At 46.5% G+C, this 13,999-nt stretch overlaps 1 protein-coding gene across 5 annotated transcripts in view; it reads left to right on the forward strand.

Moving 5' to 3' along the window:
- Nucleotides 1-13,999, forward strand: part of CEP112 (centrosomal protein 112) — a 257,461-nt gene that overhangs the window by 21,078 nt on the left and 222,384 nt on the right. For all 5 annotated transcript variants that reach the window (XM_064150629.1, XM_064150624.1, XM_064150626.1 and 2 more), the window contains exons 7-8: nucleotides 8,869-8,916; nucleotides 9,056-9,133. In XM_064150629.1, the coding sequence (XP_064006699.1) occupies nucleotides 8,869-8,916; nucleotides 9,056-9,133 (126 nt within the window). The remainder of the gene's footprint in view (nucleotides 1-8,868; nucleotides 8,917-9,055; nucleotides 9,134-13,999) is intronic.

The following is a 13,999-nucleotide window of genomic DNA, read 5'->3' on the forward strand; positions in this document are numbered from 1 at the left end:
GTGATAAATTTGCCTTTCACACATGGAACATTAATAGAAGCTAATTTTAAATGCTCCATAAGAATGTGGGGGGTTGTAGCCCTTATTGACGCTTATCTAGAGTGATGTAGGGGACTTCTATTGAATGGTTGTGCCTTGCAGTTGCATTTGCAGTGCTTGGGGAAAAAAAAAGAGAAGAAATCCTTTTGTGCTGCTGCTTGAAAGGACAAATTTCAGAGGGAGGAGTTTAGACAAATGGAAGTAGTCCTTGCTCATGTTGCTGCTTTGAACTTTCTGTGGCATTCTTTAGCTGTTTTAGAACATAATAAAAATCCCTCAGCTGTCTTCTTTTATTAGCAGCTGTCAATATACTTCTGCATGTAGTTCAGGACATCCTCACCTCCCATTTGGAATCATTCCTCCAACCTGGTTCATTGTGACCTCCAAGATCATCCAGTCCAACCTAGCACCCAGCCATATTCAACCAACTAGTCCATGGCAGTAAGTGCCTCGTCCAGGCTTTGCTTGAATACCTCCATGGATGGTGACTCCACCACCTCCCTGGGCAGCCCATTCCAGTGCCAATCACTCTCTCTGACAACAACTTCCTCCTAACATCCAGCCTAGACCTCCCCCAACACAACTTGAGACTGTGTCCCCTTCTTCTGTTGCTGCTTGCCTGGCAGAAGAGCCCAACCCCACCTGGCTACAGCCTCCCTTCAGGCAGCTGCAGGCAGCAATGAGCTCTGCCCTGAGCCTCCTCTTCTGCAGGCTGCACCCCCCCAGCTCCCTCAGCCTCTCCTCACAGGGCTGTGCTCCAGGCCCCTCCCCAGCCTTGCTGCCCTTCTCCAAACACCTTCCAGCACCTCAACATCTCTCTTGACTTGAGGAGCCCATAACTGGACACAGCACTCAAGGTGTGTCCTGAGCAGTGCTGAGCACAGGGGCACAAGAACCTCCCTTGTCCTGCTGCCCACACTGCTCCTGATCCAGGCCAGGATGCCACTGGCTCTCTTGGCCACCTGGGCACACTGCTGCCTCATCTTCAGCTCCTCTCTACCAGTACCCCCAGGTCCCTCTCTGCCTGGCTGCTCTCAGCCACTCTGTCCCCAGCCTGTAGTGCTGCTTGGGGTTATTGTGGCCAAAGTGCATAACCCTGCACTTGGCCTTATTAAATCTCATCCCTTTGACCTCTGCCCACCCATCCAGTCTGGCCAGGTCCCTCTGCAGGGCTCTCCTACCCTCCAACAGCTCCACACCTGCTCTTGGTGTCATCTGCAAACTTACTGCTGCTGGACTCAATACCCTGGTCCAGATCATCAATAAGGATGCCCCGTTACTGGAGATATTCTAGGTCAGGCTGTCTGGAGCTCTGAACAACCTGATCTAGTTGACAATAAACCCTTCTCACTGTAGGAAGCTTGGTCCAGATCATTAATAAAGATATGGACCAGGACCAGCATTAATCCTTGAGGAACACCACCAGTGCCAGCTGCCAACTGGATGTGGCACCATTCACCACCACCCTCTGGGCCCAGCCCTCCAGCCAGTTCTTGACCCATATCAGAGTGAGTTTAGTTCTGTCTCATAAAAGAAAGAAATATTATGAAATTAATGTAGTGTCAGGAGAGAACCTTCCTGGATGATGGAATTAAATTTGGGTTTTTTTGCTTTTTTTTCCCCCCCTTTTGTTGATTTTTGAAGCTTTTTAGATTGTAGGCAGAGAGAATTTTTGGGTAGGCAACTGAAGTTATATGAAGGAAGAAGAATAAATCAAAGTCCTGCATTTTCCTCTCTGACCTGCCTATATATACTTCTTTTCCTGATGCTTCTGATACAGTTTTGCTTCTCACTGAGTTGCAGCCAGTTTGAGGTGTGACAAAGCAACTCTTTTAAACATCTCAGGAAATTCAGCACTTCATTTTAGGTGGAAAGCACAGAAAGGGATTGTACCCTGGGGAAACAGCAAAGGGGTTTTTAATCAGGGACAAGATGATTTTTTCCATCGCTGGAATTCAGCCAGGACAAGAATTAACTCTTTAGCTTTTACCAGAATTGATGTGAGGTCTTCACTACAAAGAACCTGGACTTGCCCAGAGGTGTTTATCATGGCAAATGTGATTGCCTGATAAAGGTGTAAGAAGACTTGGAGCAAAGAAAGTCTGTGGTCAGTGGCTTGCACTGTGCTCTCCTTCCTGGGGGGAAGTTAGGCACAGCGCAGGGTTAAAGTGACTGCAAGCAGAGAGAGTTCTTGGGTGGCTGTGCCTGGTTTGTGTACTTGGCTCCCATCTGCCTGTGTCTTTCCAGTCTAGTTAAGCTCAACCATTCCTGCACAAACCATTTGATTATCTTTTGTTTGGTTTCTTAGTCTGCCTGCTTACTATAAACATACCTACTGTATATGTTGTGGCCTCGCAGGGCAGCGGCGCTGCAAAAACTTTCCCACAGTCAACTCCAAGTGGTGTTGTGACTTCAAAAACTAAATCCAGCTTCCATGCTGACAAACAATCTCCATCTGCTTTAATGTCCTTCCACCAAGACTGCAGAAGCAGCACTAAAGTGAACTTCCCTACAAATTATGATGTTAGATAAGAATGTCCTTACTCAAATTTCCTGAAGCTACTCAGCAGTTCTTTCTGTAGGGAACATGCTGGCTGCCTGGCTTTGGTAGATTAAAGTAAGAACTTAGGGCAAGGTTCACTTTAGTTGTTTACCATTTCAAAATCTTAAGTGCTCTTAACTCTTTCATGTGTGGGTTTTGTTTTGGGTTTGGGGCTCTTTTTTTCTCCCCCCCCCCCCCCCCCCCCATCCTTGTTTTGAAAACAATCACATTTTGTCTTTGAAGAAGCTGAAGGGGGAATGTGCAACAAGCCTGCTGCTCCAAATGTGGTTTCTTTCCCTGAGTCTTAATAGAGAAAACAGATCTTCTGACTGCTCCTGGCCTGTAATAAGCTGCAGTCATGCATTGTTGAAGAGAAGTCAACCTTGATAAACATCTTCCAAAGAATGAAATAGGACTTTGGAAGGGGCAGGATGGAAGCGTAACACAAATTGTGTCATTGTTGTGCTATTTACTGGGTCAAAAAAGCAGAGGCTTTGATGTGAGTGTCTGGACTAGCACAGCTATAAAGCCTGCACATTATTTTCAGCCTCAGGGATAAAATACAGTTGATGTCCTGAGGATGAGTCTTGTGGAAGACCTTAAGTGCTCAAAATTGTCCTTTTTTTTGTACTCTTTATGCTTTTCAGCTCATAGAATCATAGAATCAAACAGGTTGGAGGAGACCTCCAAACTCATCCAGTCCAACCTAGCACCCAGCCCTAGCCAAGCAACCAGACCACAGAATCATAGAATCAAGCAGATTGGAAGAGACCTCCAAACTCATCCAGTCCAACCTAGCACCCAGCCCTAGGTAATCAACCAGATCATGGCACTGAGTGCCTCATCCAGTCTTTGCTTGAACACCTCCCAAGGTGACAACTCCACCAGTTTACTTTTTATCAACTCATTGCTTGTGTTAGTAGCTCTAATGTGGTACCCTGCAAAAACGTTTAGTTCTGACTACTTTAGATGTTGTTAAAATAAATAGAGATGGAGAACACTAAAGTTAAAAATTCTGGCTAATTTGCCTCAAATTCAGTTGTGGAACCTGTGTTTTTATGCAGATTTCTGCCAAATGGTTTTTGATGTAAGAGAATCAAGAAGATTATTTCTGTAAAGTGATGGAGGACCTCTGATCACAGAGACACAGAGTGTTAGGGGCTGGAAGGGACCTCAAAGAATCAAGAGTCCAACACCCCTGCCAGAGCAGTGTCACCTAGAGCAGGTAATGCAGGAATGCATCCAGGTAGATTTGGAATGTCTCCAGGGAAGCAGATTCCACAAGCTCTCACACACCTTGAGTGCTGTGTCCAGTTCTGGGCCCCCCAATTCAAGAGAGATGTTGAGGTACTGGAAGGTGTCCAGAGAAGGGCAGCAAGGCTGGGGAGGGGCCTGGAGCACAGCCCTGTGAGGAGAGGCTGAGGGAGCTGGGGGTGTGCAGCCTGCAGCAGAGGAGGCTCAGGGCAGAGCTCATTGCTGTCTGCATCTCCCTGAAGGGAGGCTGTAGCCAGGTGGGGTTGGTGTCTTCTGCCAGGCAAGCAGCAACAGAAGAAGGGGACACAGTCTCAAGTTGTGGCAGGGCAGGTCTAGGCTGGATGTTGTTAGGAAGTTGTTGTCAGAGAGAGTGATTTGCATTGGAATGGGCTGCCCAGGGAGGTGGTGGAGTCACTGTGCCTGGAGGTGTTCAAGAAAAGCCTGGATGAGTGCCATGGTGTGGTTGACTGGCCAGGGCTGGGTGCTAGGTTGGACTGGCTGAGCTTGGAGGTCTCTTCCAACCAGGCTGATTCTGTGATTCTCTCTGTGCAGCCTGCTCCAGGGCTATGCCACCCTCACAGTGAAAAAGTTTTCCCTTCTGTCCCCGTGGAACCTCCTCTGCTCCAGCTTGCCCCCATTACCCCTTGTCCTGTCATTGCACATCCCTCAACAGAGCCTGGCTCTGTCCTCCTGACACTGCCCTCTACATCTTTATAACTATTCATGAGCCCACCCCTCAGACTCCTCTGCTCCAAGCTCAAGAGCCCCAACTCCCTCAGCCCTTCCTCAGCAGGGAGATGTTCCACTGCCTTCAGCATCTTTGTGGCTCTGCACTGGACTCTTTCAAGCAGTCCCCTGAGGTCCTTCTTGAACTAAGGAGCCCAGAACAGGACAAAATATTCCAGATGTGGCATCATCAGGGCAGGGCAGCTAGGTTAGAGAACCTAGCTTGACCTACTAGCCACATCCCAGGATGCTATTGGCCACCTTCTGTCCACATCTACCTGAAGGGGCGTTGTGGCGAGGCTGCTGCTGGTCTCTTCTTACAGGTAATTGAGACAGAAAAAGGAGGAATGGTCTCAATCTGAGGCTGAGGAAGTTTAGATTGGACATTAGGAAAAGGTTTTTCACAGAGATAGTGTCCAGGCACTGGAATGAGCTGCCCAGGGAGGTGGTGGAGACACCCACCCTGGATCTGTTTAAGGGTGGTTTGCATGTGGTGCTTAGGGATATGGTTTAAGGTGAATCTTGTAGAGTAGGGTTCTAGGTTGGACTTGGTGGTCCTGAAGGGCTTTGCCAGCCTGCATGTTTCTGTTATTCTTCATCAGAAGGGCAGGTTGCTGGTTTCATGGTTATGATGGTTGAGGCCCCATCCCCTGGCTGCCCAGGGAGGTGGTGGAGGCACCGTCCCTGGAGGTCTTCGGGAAGAGGCTGGCTGGGGCGCTTGGTGCCATGGTCTAATTGACTGGCTAGGGCTGGGTGCTAGGTTGGACTGGATGATCTTGGAGGTCTCTTCCAACCTGGTTGATTCTATGATTCTATGATTAAGCCCAGGCTGGATGAAGCTCTGGCTAGCCTGCTCTAGGGTAGGATGTCCCTGGCCATGGCAGGGAGGTTGGAACTAGATGATCCTTGTGGTCCCTTTTACCCCTGACTGCTTCTATGATTTCACAGTCTCCATGGTCATCCTCTGCTGGAGATCTGATTGTCCAAAGCTTTCCCAGCTCTGCTTCACAAGGTCTCAAGTAGCAGCCTGTGACCTTGCCAGCTCTCCCAAACCGAACTAGGCTTTGTTGTCTGTTCAGCTGCCTAAACAGAACAGGAGAATCCAAAGATCTTTCCTCCAAAGGAATGCAAAGCTGCCATTGTTGTTAAGAAGTGGTTCTTTACAAATTGGAGTTCAACCCCAGTTCAAATAAAGATGTCTTTCATGATGACATTTATTTGGTTCATCCTCTTAAAAGGAGCCTGTGATTTACTGCTCTTCTCATGGCAGCCCTTCAGCTCCATGCGTATGGATTTGGCTTTGCCTTTGACCTTTTGCTTATTATTTCTACATTTGCATGTTTCTCATAAATAAAAGCTTTTATTTTTAGTGGGGTTTTTTTTTCCTTTTTTTTTTTTTTTTGTGATATTCCCTCTTTTAATGTGGTATAATTTGGAGAACAAGAAGTGGGTTTTTTTCTTGCAGGAGAGCAGCACATGAAAAGGATGAATGTTGAGACATTAAATGTTTACAGATCGGTTTTAAGTGGATATAATCCACAACAAGTAACAAAGTGGGAACATTTAACTTCAAAGCACATATGGCTGCTGTTACAAAAGCAAAAAATGCAAGGCTTAGGCCATGCAAAGTATTAGAGACACATTTTCCTTCTTCCTTAGAAACAAGGAACTCTACCTTAGCTTTTTAGATTGGTTTTGAGGCTGCAGAGAGCTGAATTTCATTGTCAGGCGAAGGACAGGAATTCTGCACTTCGGCCACAACGACCTCAAGCAGCACTACAGGCTGGGGACAGAGTGGCTGGAAAGCAGCCAGGCAGAGAGGGAGCTGGGGGTGCTGGTAGAGAGTAGCTGAAGCTGAGGCAGCAGTGCCCAGGTGGCCAAGAGAGCCAATGGCATCCTGGGCTGGCTCAGGAGCAGTGTGGCCAGCAGGACAAGGGAGGTTCTTGTGCCCCTGTGCTCAGCACTGCTCAGGCCACCCCTTGAGTGCTGTGTCCAGTTCTGGGCTCCTCAAGTCAAGAGAGATGTTGAGGTGCTGGAAGGTGTTTGGAGAAGGGCAGCAAGGCTGGGGAGGGGCCTGGAGCACAGCCCTGTGAGGAGAGGCTGAGGGAGCTGGGGGTGTGCAGCCTGCAGCAGAGGAGGCTCAGGGCAGAGCTCATTGCTGTCTGCAACTACCTGAAGGGAGGCTGTAGCCAGGTGGGGTTGGGCTCTTCTGCCAGGCAAGCAGCAGCAGAAGAAGGGGACACAGCCTCAAGTTGTGTTGGGGGAAGTCCAGGCTGGATGTTAGAAGGAAGTTGTTGTCAGAGAGAGTGATTGGCATTGGAATGGGCTGCCCAGGGTGGTGGTGGAGTCACTGTCCCTGGAGGTGTTCAGGATAAGCCTGGAAGCATAGAATGCTCACCACTACACTATATGGATGAGGCACCCCAAGATCTCATTGGCCTTCTTGGCCACAAGAGATCTCCTCACTATATTCCTCTCCTCACCATCTCCTATATCTAAAATGATTAATCTTATTTTTTGTTTTTGCAGTAGGTGAATATATTTAGGCACAAATATCTACCCTTGATGGTTTTGTTGGGGTTTTGTGTGTGTGTGCACGTTTCCTAGAATCATAGAATCAACCAGTTTGGAAGAGACCTCCAAGCTCATCCAGTCCAACCTAGCACCCAGCCCTAGCCAGTCATCTAGACCATGGCACTAAATGCCTCATCCAGTCTTTTCTTGAATACCTCCAGGGATGGTGACTCCAATAAGACACCCCAAAATCCCTGCAGTGAAAGCAACCTGGGATGCTTTCCATGAGTGAAAGCTGAGTGTGTTGTAGTCAACTCAGTGGCAGTGAAGAGAAATAGATTCCTTGGGAAATGATTTGGTTCCTTATACTTTGAGTTATGGTATTAAGATATTAGGTAATTGACTACACAACTTCAACTACTTCTGGGTGAAATATGACAACTCCTCAAGAGCATATAGAAATCCTACATCACCTCTCAGGACAGGAAATGAATAATGCTGTATCCAATTGAAATTTCAGAGGGATTTAAGCTTCTTTTTCACTGACAAATTCAACACACAAATTTATTTCACAGCAGGGGAGAAAGTGCAAGCATTTGATTTGTATTTGCCATGCTCCATAGATCAATTTCATCTTAAGAATGAAACAAAAAGACCAAAACAAGAAGAAATAAAACCAGATGAGCTGTTGTAAGATGGGTATTGGAATCCTATTGCTGTTCCAAATCTCACTGCCAAGATGATAGCCTTGAAAGCTTCTCCTGGGTGTTGTGCCTGCTCTGTGATGTGATGTTTGAGCCTCACCATCAGAGAAAATGAAAAAGATAGAGCTGCCTGATAGAGGATGTGGCTTGTGAGCAATGTTTTGTGCTTGGTTCTTTAAAACAGTCATTATAAGAGCTGCTTTAATTATGCTGCAGTGTTAATGAATTGCTTCCTTATGTTTTGCCTCTATGGCTTGCACGTGTGGATGGAGCTTGGATGCACTCAGCTGTGATTTTTCAAACTCAGAAGGCTGAAATCATTCTGATCTGTACATTTATTCTAGAAATTTAATTCTTCTGTTGGAAAAAGTAGGAAATCTTTTGCATAAGATCTGGTTTTAGCTGCTAAATCCTTTTCAGCCGTGCATTGATGGACTTTTTACTACCATGAGGGTTTGGAAAATAGACCCCCACCTTGAATACTGCATCCAGTTCTGGTGTCCCCAGCATAAGAAGGACACAGAGCTGGTGGAGTGAGTCCAGAGGAGGCCACAAGGGTGATTCAAGGGCTGGAGTAGCTCTGCTGTGAGGACAGGCTGAGGGAGCTGGGAGTGTTCAGCCTGGAGAAGCCTCTGAGGTTACCTTACTGCTGCCTTCTGACACCTGAAGAAATGCTACAGAGGAACATTTCATGAGGGAGTCTAGAGACAGGGCAAGGGGGAATGGTTTGCAGCTGAGGAAGAGTAGGGTTAGACTAGATGTTAGGAAGAAGCTCTTCAGTTTGAGGGTGATGAGACTCTGGAGTAGGCTGCCCAAGGAGGCTATGGATGCCTTCTCCTTGGGGGTGTTCCAAGCCAGGTAGGATGAGGCCTTGAGCAGCAGAGTCCAGTCGAGAGGTGACCCTGCCCATGGTGGGAGCTTGGAGTAGATGATCTCTAAGGTCCCTTCCAATCTAAACCATTCTATGCTCAGATAACCTCCCCAAACACACACCAAATATTGTGAGTGGAATATCTGGGGACATTTCTTCCTGTTTGTAAGAATCAAACAGCCACATCTGACCTGACAACTTTTAACTTCTCTTTTCAGTTAGAAAATCCAAGATACCTGCGGGAAAAACCAGTGCCAGTATCTCTGGTAGGTATTTATTTTCCCTTGCCATTCCATAAGGGTGACCAGACCATGTTCCACCTTTGTGACTTCTGGTTTGCATCAATTTTATTTGGAGTTCCTGCTTTGAACTGAAGTTGGTTTGCTCTTGTTTCTCCTTCAATAGATGACCCCCAAAATTGACCTAGGGAAAAGCAGCACTTCTCGTGATGAACATGCACTGTGTCGAATACATGAGAAAGAGGTAAGGTCCTTTGGGGTCTCCCTAGATAAAGGAGAGAATGAAACCCAAGCTGAGCAAGAGGATATTGACAGAGCAGTTTGTTATAGCTGAAAAATCTCATGTTAGAGGATTTCTGCAGCAGTGACACAGCCTGCAGAAGAGAATGCTCAGGGCAGAGCTCATTGCTGCCTGCAGCTGCCTGAAGGGAGGTTGTAGCCAGGTGGGGTTGGGCTCTTCTGCCAGGCAAGCAGCAACAGAACAAGGGGACACAGTCTCAAGCTGTGCCAGGGCAGGTCTAGGCTGGATGTTGTTAGGAAGTTGTTGTCAGAGAGAGTGATTGGCATTGGAATGGGCTGCCCAGAGAGGTGGTGGAGTCACTGTCCCTGGAGGTGTTGCAGCAAAGCCTGGCTGAGGCACTTAGTGCCATGGTCTGGTTGACTGGCTAGGACTGGGTGCTAGGTTGGACTGGATGAACTTGGAGGTCTCTTCCAACCTGCTTGATTTTATGGTTCTATGATTCTACTTAAATGTGTTTCATAAATAAGGAATTAAAAAAAAACCCAAAAAGTCTTTCTGAACACATTTACTGTTTCCTGGAAGAATTTTTTTGTGCAGAAGAGTTTGAATTTGAGGAATTTTCCAAGGAACCTTGTAACAGAAGCAGTGGAACCCTTGGTTTAACAGGAATTTAATTAAGAATTAAAAATTACTAAATAGGAAAGGGTTTTTTACAGTGAGGGTTGTGAGACACTGGCACAGGTTGCCCAAGGAGGTTGTGGATGTTTCCTCCCTGAAGGTGTTCAAATCCAGGTTGGATGAGTCCTTGAGCAACCTGTTCTAATGGGAGGTGTCCCTGCCTATGGCAGGGGGTTGGAACTGGCTGAGCTTTGAGGTCCCTTCCAACCTAAACCATTCTATGATTTTATGATATACTTGGAGTCCTAAGTCAGCCCAGGTAGTTGGGGTGAGCTAGGGAATCATCATTCAGTGGTTCTGTGCTCCACAACCTCTCTGGGCAACCTGTGCCAGGGTCTCACCACCCCCCCTGGAAAGAACTTCTTCCTAACATCCAGTTTCAATCTTCCCTCTGCCAGTTTAAACCCATTCCTCCTCATCCTGTCATTACAAGACCTTGTCAGTGGTCCCTCCCCAGCCCCCCTGTGCCCCCCTTCAGATCCTGGAAGGCCACTATAAGGTCTCCTTGAAGCTTTCTCTTCTCCAGGCTGCAGAGACCCAACTCTCTCAACCTGTCCTCATAGCAGAGCTGCTGCAGCCCTCTGAGTATCTTTGTGGCCTCCTCTGGACTTGCTCCAACAATTTGATGCCCTTTCTGTGTTGGGAAAGGAAGGACCATCACCTGCAAACTGAAATCATCCCTCCTTTCACACAGGAATGCTGTAAGGATGCTTGGGAATTAGAACTATCCTAAAGTTACTTCCAAGATGGTCTTGAAGGGAGGGTAAATCTGGTCTGTAGGTACCTGCAAACTGAAATCATCCCTCCTTTCACACAGGATGCTGTAAGGATGCTTGGGAATTACAACTGTCCTAAAGTTACTTCCAAGATGGTCTTGAAGGGAGGGTAAATCTGGTCTGTAGGTACCTGCAAACTGAAATCATCCCTCCTTTCACACAGGATGCTGTAAGGATGCTTGGGAATTACAACTGTCCTAAAGTTACTTCCAAGATGGTCTTGAAGGGAGGGTAAATCTGGTCTGTAGGTACCTGCAAACTGAAATCATCCCTCCTTTCACACAGGATGCTGTAAGGATGCTTGGGAATTACAACTGTCCTAAAGTTACTTCCAAGATGGTCTTGAAGGGAGGGTAAATCTGGTGTGTAGGTACTGTAGTTGCTAATGAATTAACGTGACTGGAAGTCTGCTTTACATTCAGAGCTGGCAGTCTGCTGCTTAAACAAGCAGCCTGTTGCACAAGATGTGTGCCTTCCACTTTCTCTGCTCTGCTCTAATATTGACTCTTCTCTACCATCATTGCCTTGGGATGAGGCAAAGTTTCACAAGATGTGAAACCAGACCCCTCAGCCCCCCCCCCCCCTTAAAAACCCCCAACCGAATTGAAAGCACAGCGTTGTCATTTCAATCCTGCTGTCAAATGAAACAAACAGGAATGCAAGCCAAGGAGCTACATAAAATACTCAGCAAATACTTTGCTAGTTGAGTGGAAAAATCTCCTAAACCACACAGTAAAAATCCAGTGCTTTTTGCTAATGGTGCTGGTTTAAACTGGAAAGGTTACAGCCAGCATTTCACAATCGCCATGTGTGTGCTATTAAGGAGGAAACTTCAGTGTGTTTTGGTCTTGTTTTGTTTGTGAAGCTCAATTAAGAATAAAGCCTTTTTATTTATAGAAGGTAAATGTATTAACAGCAAAACACAAAAGAGTTTTTGGTCAACCTTTAACTGTTTTCAAGCTCTTTGTAGTAGAACAGGAGGACGTAAACTAGGATAAGTGTGGGAGTTTTTTGCTCTTAACCTTTGGACCTTTGTTCATAAACCATTCCTGCACCTGTTTTGACTCTGTAATTCTAACCACATGGCCGTTTGCACTGATAACCACATCACAGATCTATGAAAATGTGAATATCATCAGGCAGTGCTCTTTAGTCCTATTTTCCTGCCAATAGCTCTGAAATGGATTAAGCCATTTGGGGAACTGTCATTACCGAGAACTCCTGCGTTCCAACAAGGACGATGCGACACAACAGCGGTGGATGGAGCACAAACCCTGTGAGGAGAGGCTGAGGGAGCTGGGGGTGTGCAGCCTGCAGAAGAGGAGGCTCAGGGCAGAGCTCATTGCTGTCTGCAACTCCCTGAAGGGAGGCTGTAGCCAGGTGGGGTTGGTTGCTTCTCCCAGGAAACCAGGAACAGAACAAGGGGACAGAGTCTCAAGTTGTGGCAGGGCAGGTCTGTGCTGGGTGTTAGGAGGAAGTTGTTGTCAGAGAGAGTGATTGGCATTGGAATGGGCTGCCCAGGGAGGTGGTGGAGTCACTGTGCCTGGAGGTGTTGAAGCCTGGCTGGGGCACTTAGTGCCATGGTCTGGTTGCTTGGCTAGGGCTGGGTACTAGGTTGGACTGGCTGAGCTTGGAGGTCTCTTCCAACCTGGCTGATTCTATGATTCTGTGATCAGCTCTCAGCAGCGCAGCAAGCCAGACCAGATGGCATGGCTGGCTGATTTTGACAAACAGGACAAAGCCTCCCTTTGAACTTCACCTTGGGGCATCCTGAGTGCCACCCACCACTCCAGGGAGCAGAGGAGGGGCCGGGGGAAAGAGTTCTTAGTGCTGATTTTTCAGAAGAGCAGAGCCTGTAGGCGCCACTAAGATAATGGCTTGAAATTCTTCTGCAGTTAGGAAACTCATTTAGCTCTGCTGAGAGAATCTGTGGGGTTCAGCTTCCTGAAACACTTCTGCTGCCTCCTTTCAACAGCTTCTGCTGCTGCTTCAAGCAACTGCTGCCAGTTCTTTAGGCAGCTTCTGCTATGTCAAGATTTGCTGCTTCAGGGAACTTCTGCAGTTTCTTTAAGCAAGCTTTGCTATTCCTTTAAGGAACTCTTGCTATTCCTTTAAGGAACTTCTGCTGTTCCTTTAAGGAACTTTTGCTATTCCTTTAAGGAAGCTTTGCTATTCCTTTAAGGAACTTCTGCTATTCCTTTAAGGAAGCTTTGCTATTCCTTTAAGGAACTTTTGCTATTCCTTTAAGGAAGCTTTGCTATTCCTTTAAGGAACTTCTGCTATTCCTTTAAGGAACTTTTGCTGTTCCTTTAAGGAAGCTTTGCTATTCCTTTAAGGAACTTCTGCTATTCCTTTAAGGAACTTTTGCTGTTCCTTTAAGGAAGCTTTGCTATTCCTTTAAGGAACTTCTGCTATTCCTTTAAGGAACTTTTGCTGTTCCTTTAAGCAAGCTTTGCTATTCCTTTAAGGAACTTCTGCTATTCCTTTAAGGAACTTCTGCTCTTCCTTTAAGGAAGCTTTGCTATTCCTTTAAGGAACTTCTGCTCTTCCTTTAAGGAAGCTTTGCTATTCCTTTAAGGAACTTTTGCTATTCCTTTAAGGGAGCTTTGCTATTCCTTTAAGGAACTTTTGCTATTCCTTTAAGCAACTTTTGCTGTTCCTTTAAGGAACTTTTGCTATTCCTTTAAGCAACTTTTGCTGTTCCTTTAAGGAACTTTTGCTGTTCCTTTTAGCAACTTTTGCTATTCCTTTAAGGAAGCTTTGCTATTCCTTTAAGCAAATTTTGCTATTTCTTTAAAGAACTTTTGCTATTCGTTTAAGGAACTTTTGCTGTTCCTTTAAGGAAGCTTTGCTATTTCTTTAAGGAACTTTTGCTATGTCTTTAAGGAACTTCTGCTATTTTTTTCAAGGAGTTTTGCTTTTCTTGAAGACCCCCAGGGATGGTGCCTCCACCACCTCCCTGGGCAGCCCATTCCAATGGGAAATCACTCTCTCTGTGAAGAACTTCTTCCTAATATCCAGTCTATACCTACCCTGGCACAACTTGAGACTGTGTCCCCTTGTTCTATTGCTGGTTGCCTGGGAGAAGAGGCCACCCCCCACCTGGCTACAATGCCCCTTTCAGGTAGTTGTAGACAGTAATAAGATTACCCCTGAGCCTCCTCTTCTCCAGGCTAAACAGGCCCAGCTCCCTCAACCTCTCCTCATAGGATTTGTGCTCCAGGCCCCTCACCAGCTTTGTTGCCCTTCTCTGGACATGTCTTTAAGGAAGCTTTGCTGTTTCCTTCAAGAAGCTTTGCTACTTCTTTCAAGGAGTTTTGACATGTCTCTGAAGAAGTTTTGCTCTTTCTTTAAGGAACTTTTGGTCAAGAACTTTTACTTCTTATGTTTTCATTCTGCCAGTCTTAATTTTTTT

The sequence above is a fragment of the Pogoniulus pusillus genome, chromosome 11 (genome assembly GCF_015220805.1).
Source record: "Pogoniulus pusillus isolate bPogPus1 chromosome 11, bPogPus1.pri, whole genome shotgun sequence".
Taxonomy (NCBI): Eukaryota; Metazoa; Chordata; class Aves; order Piciformes; family Lybiidae; genus Pogoniulus; species Pogoniulus pusillus.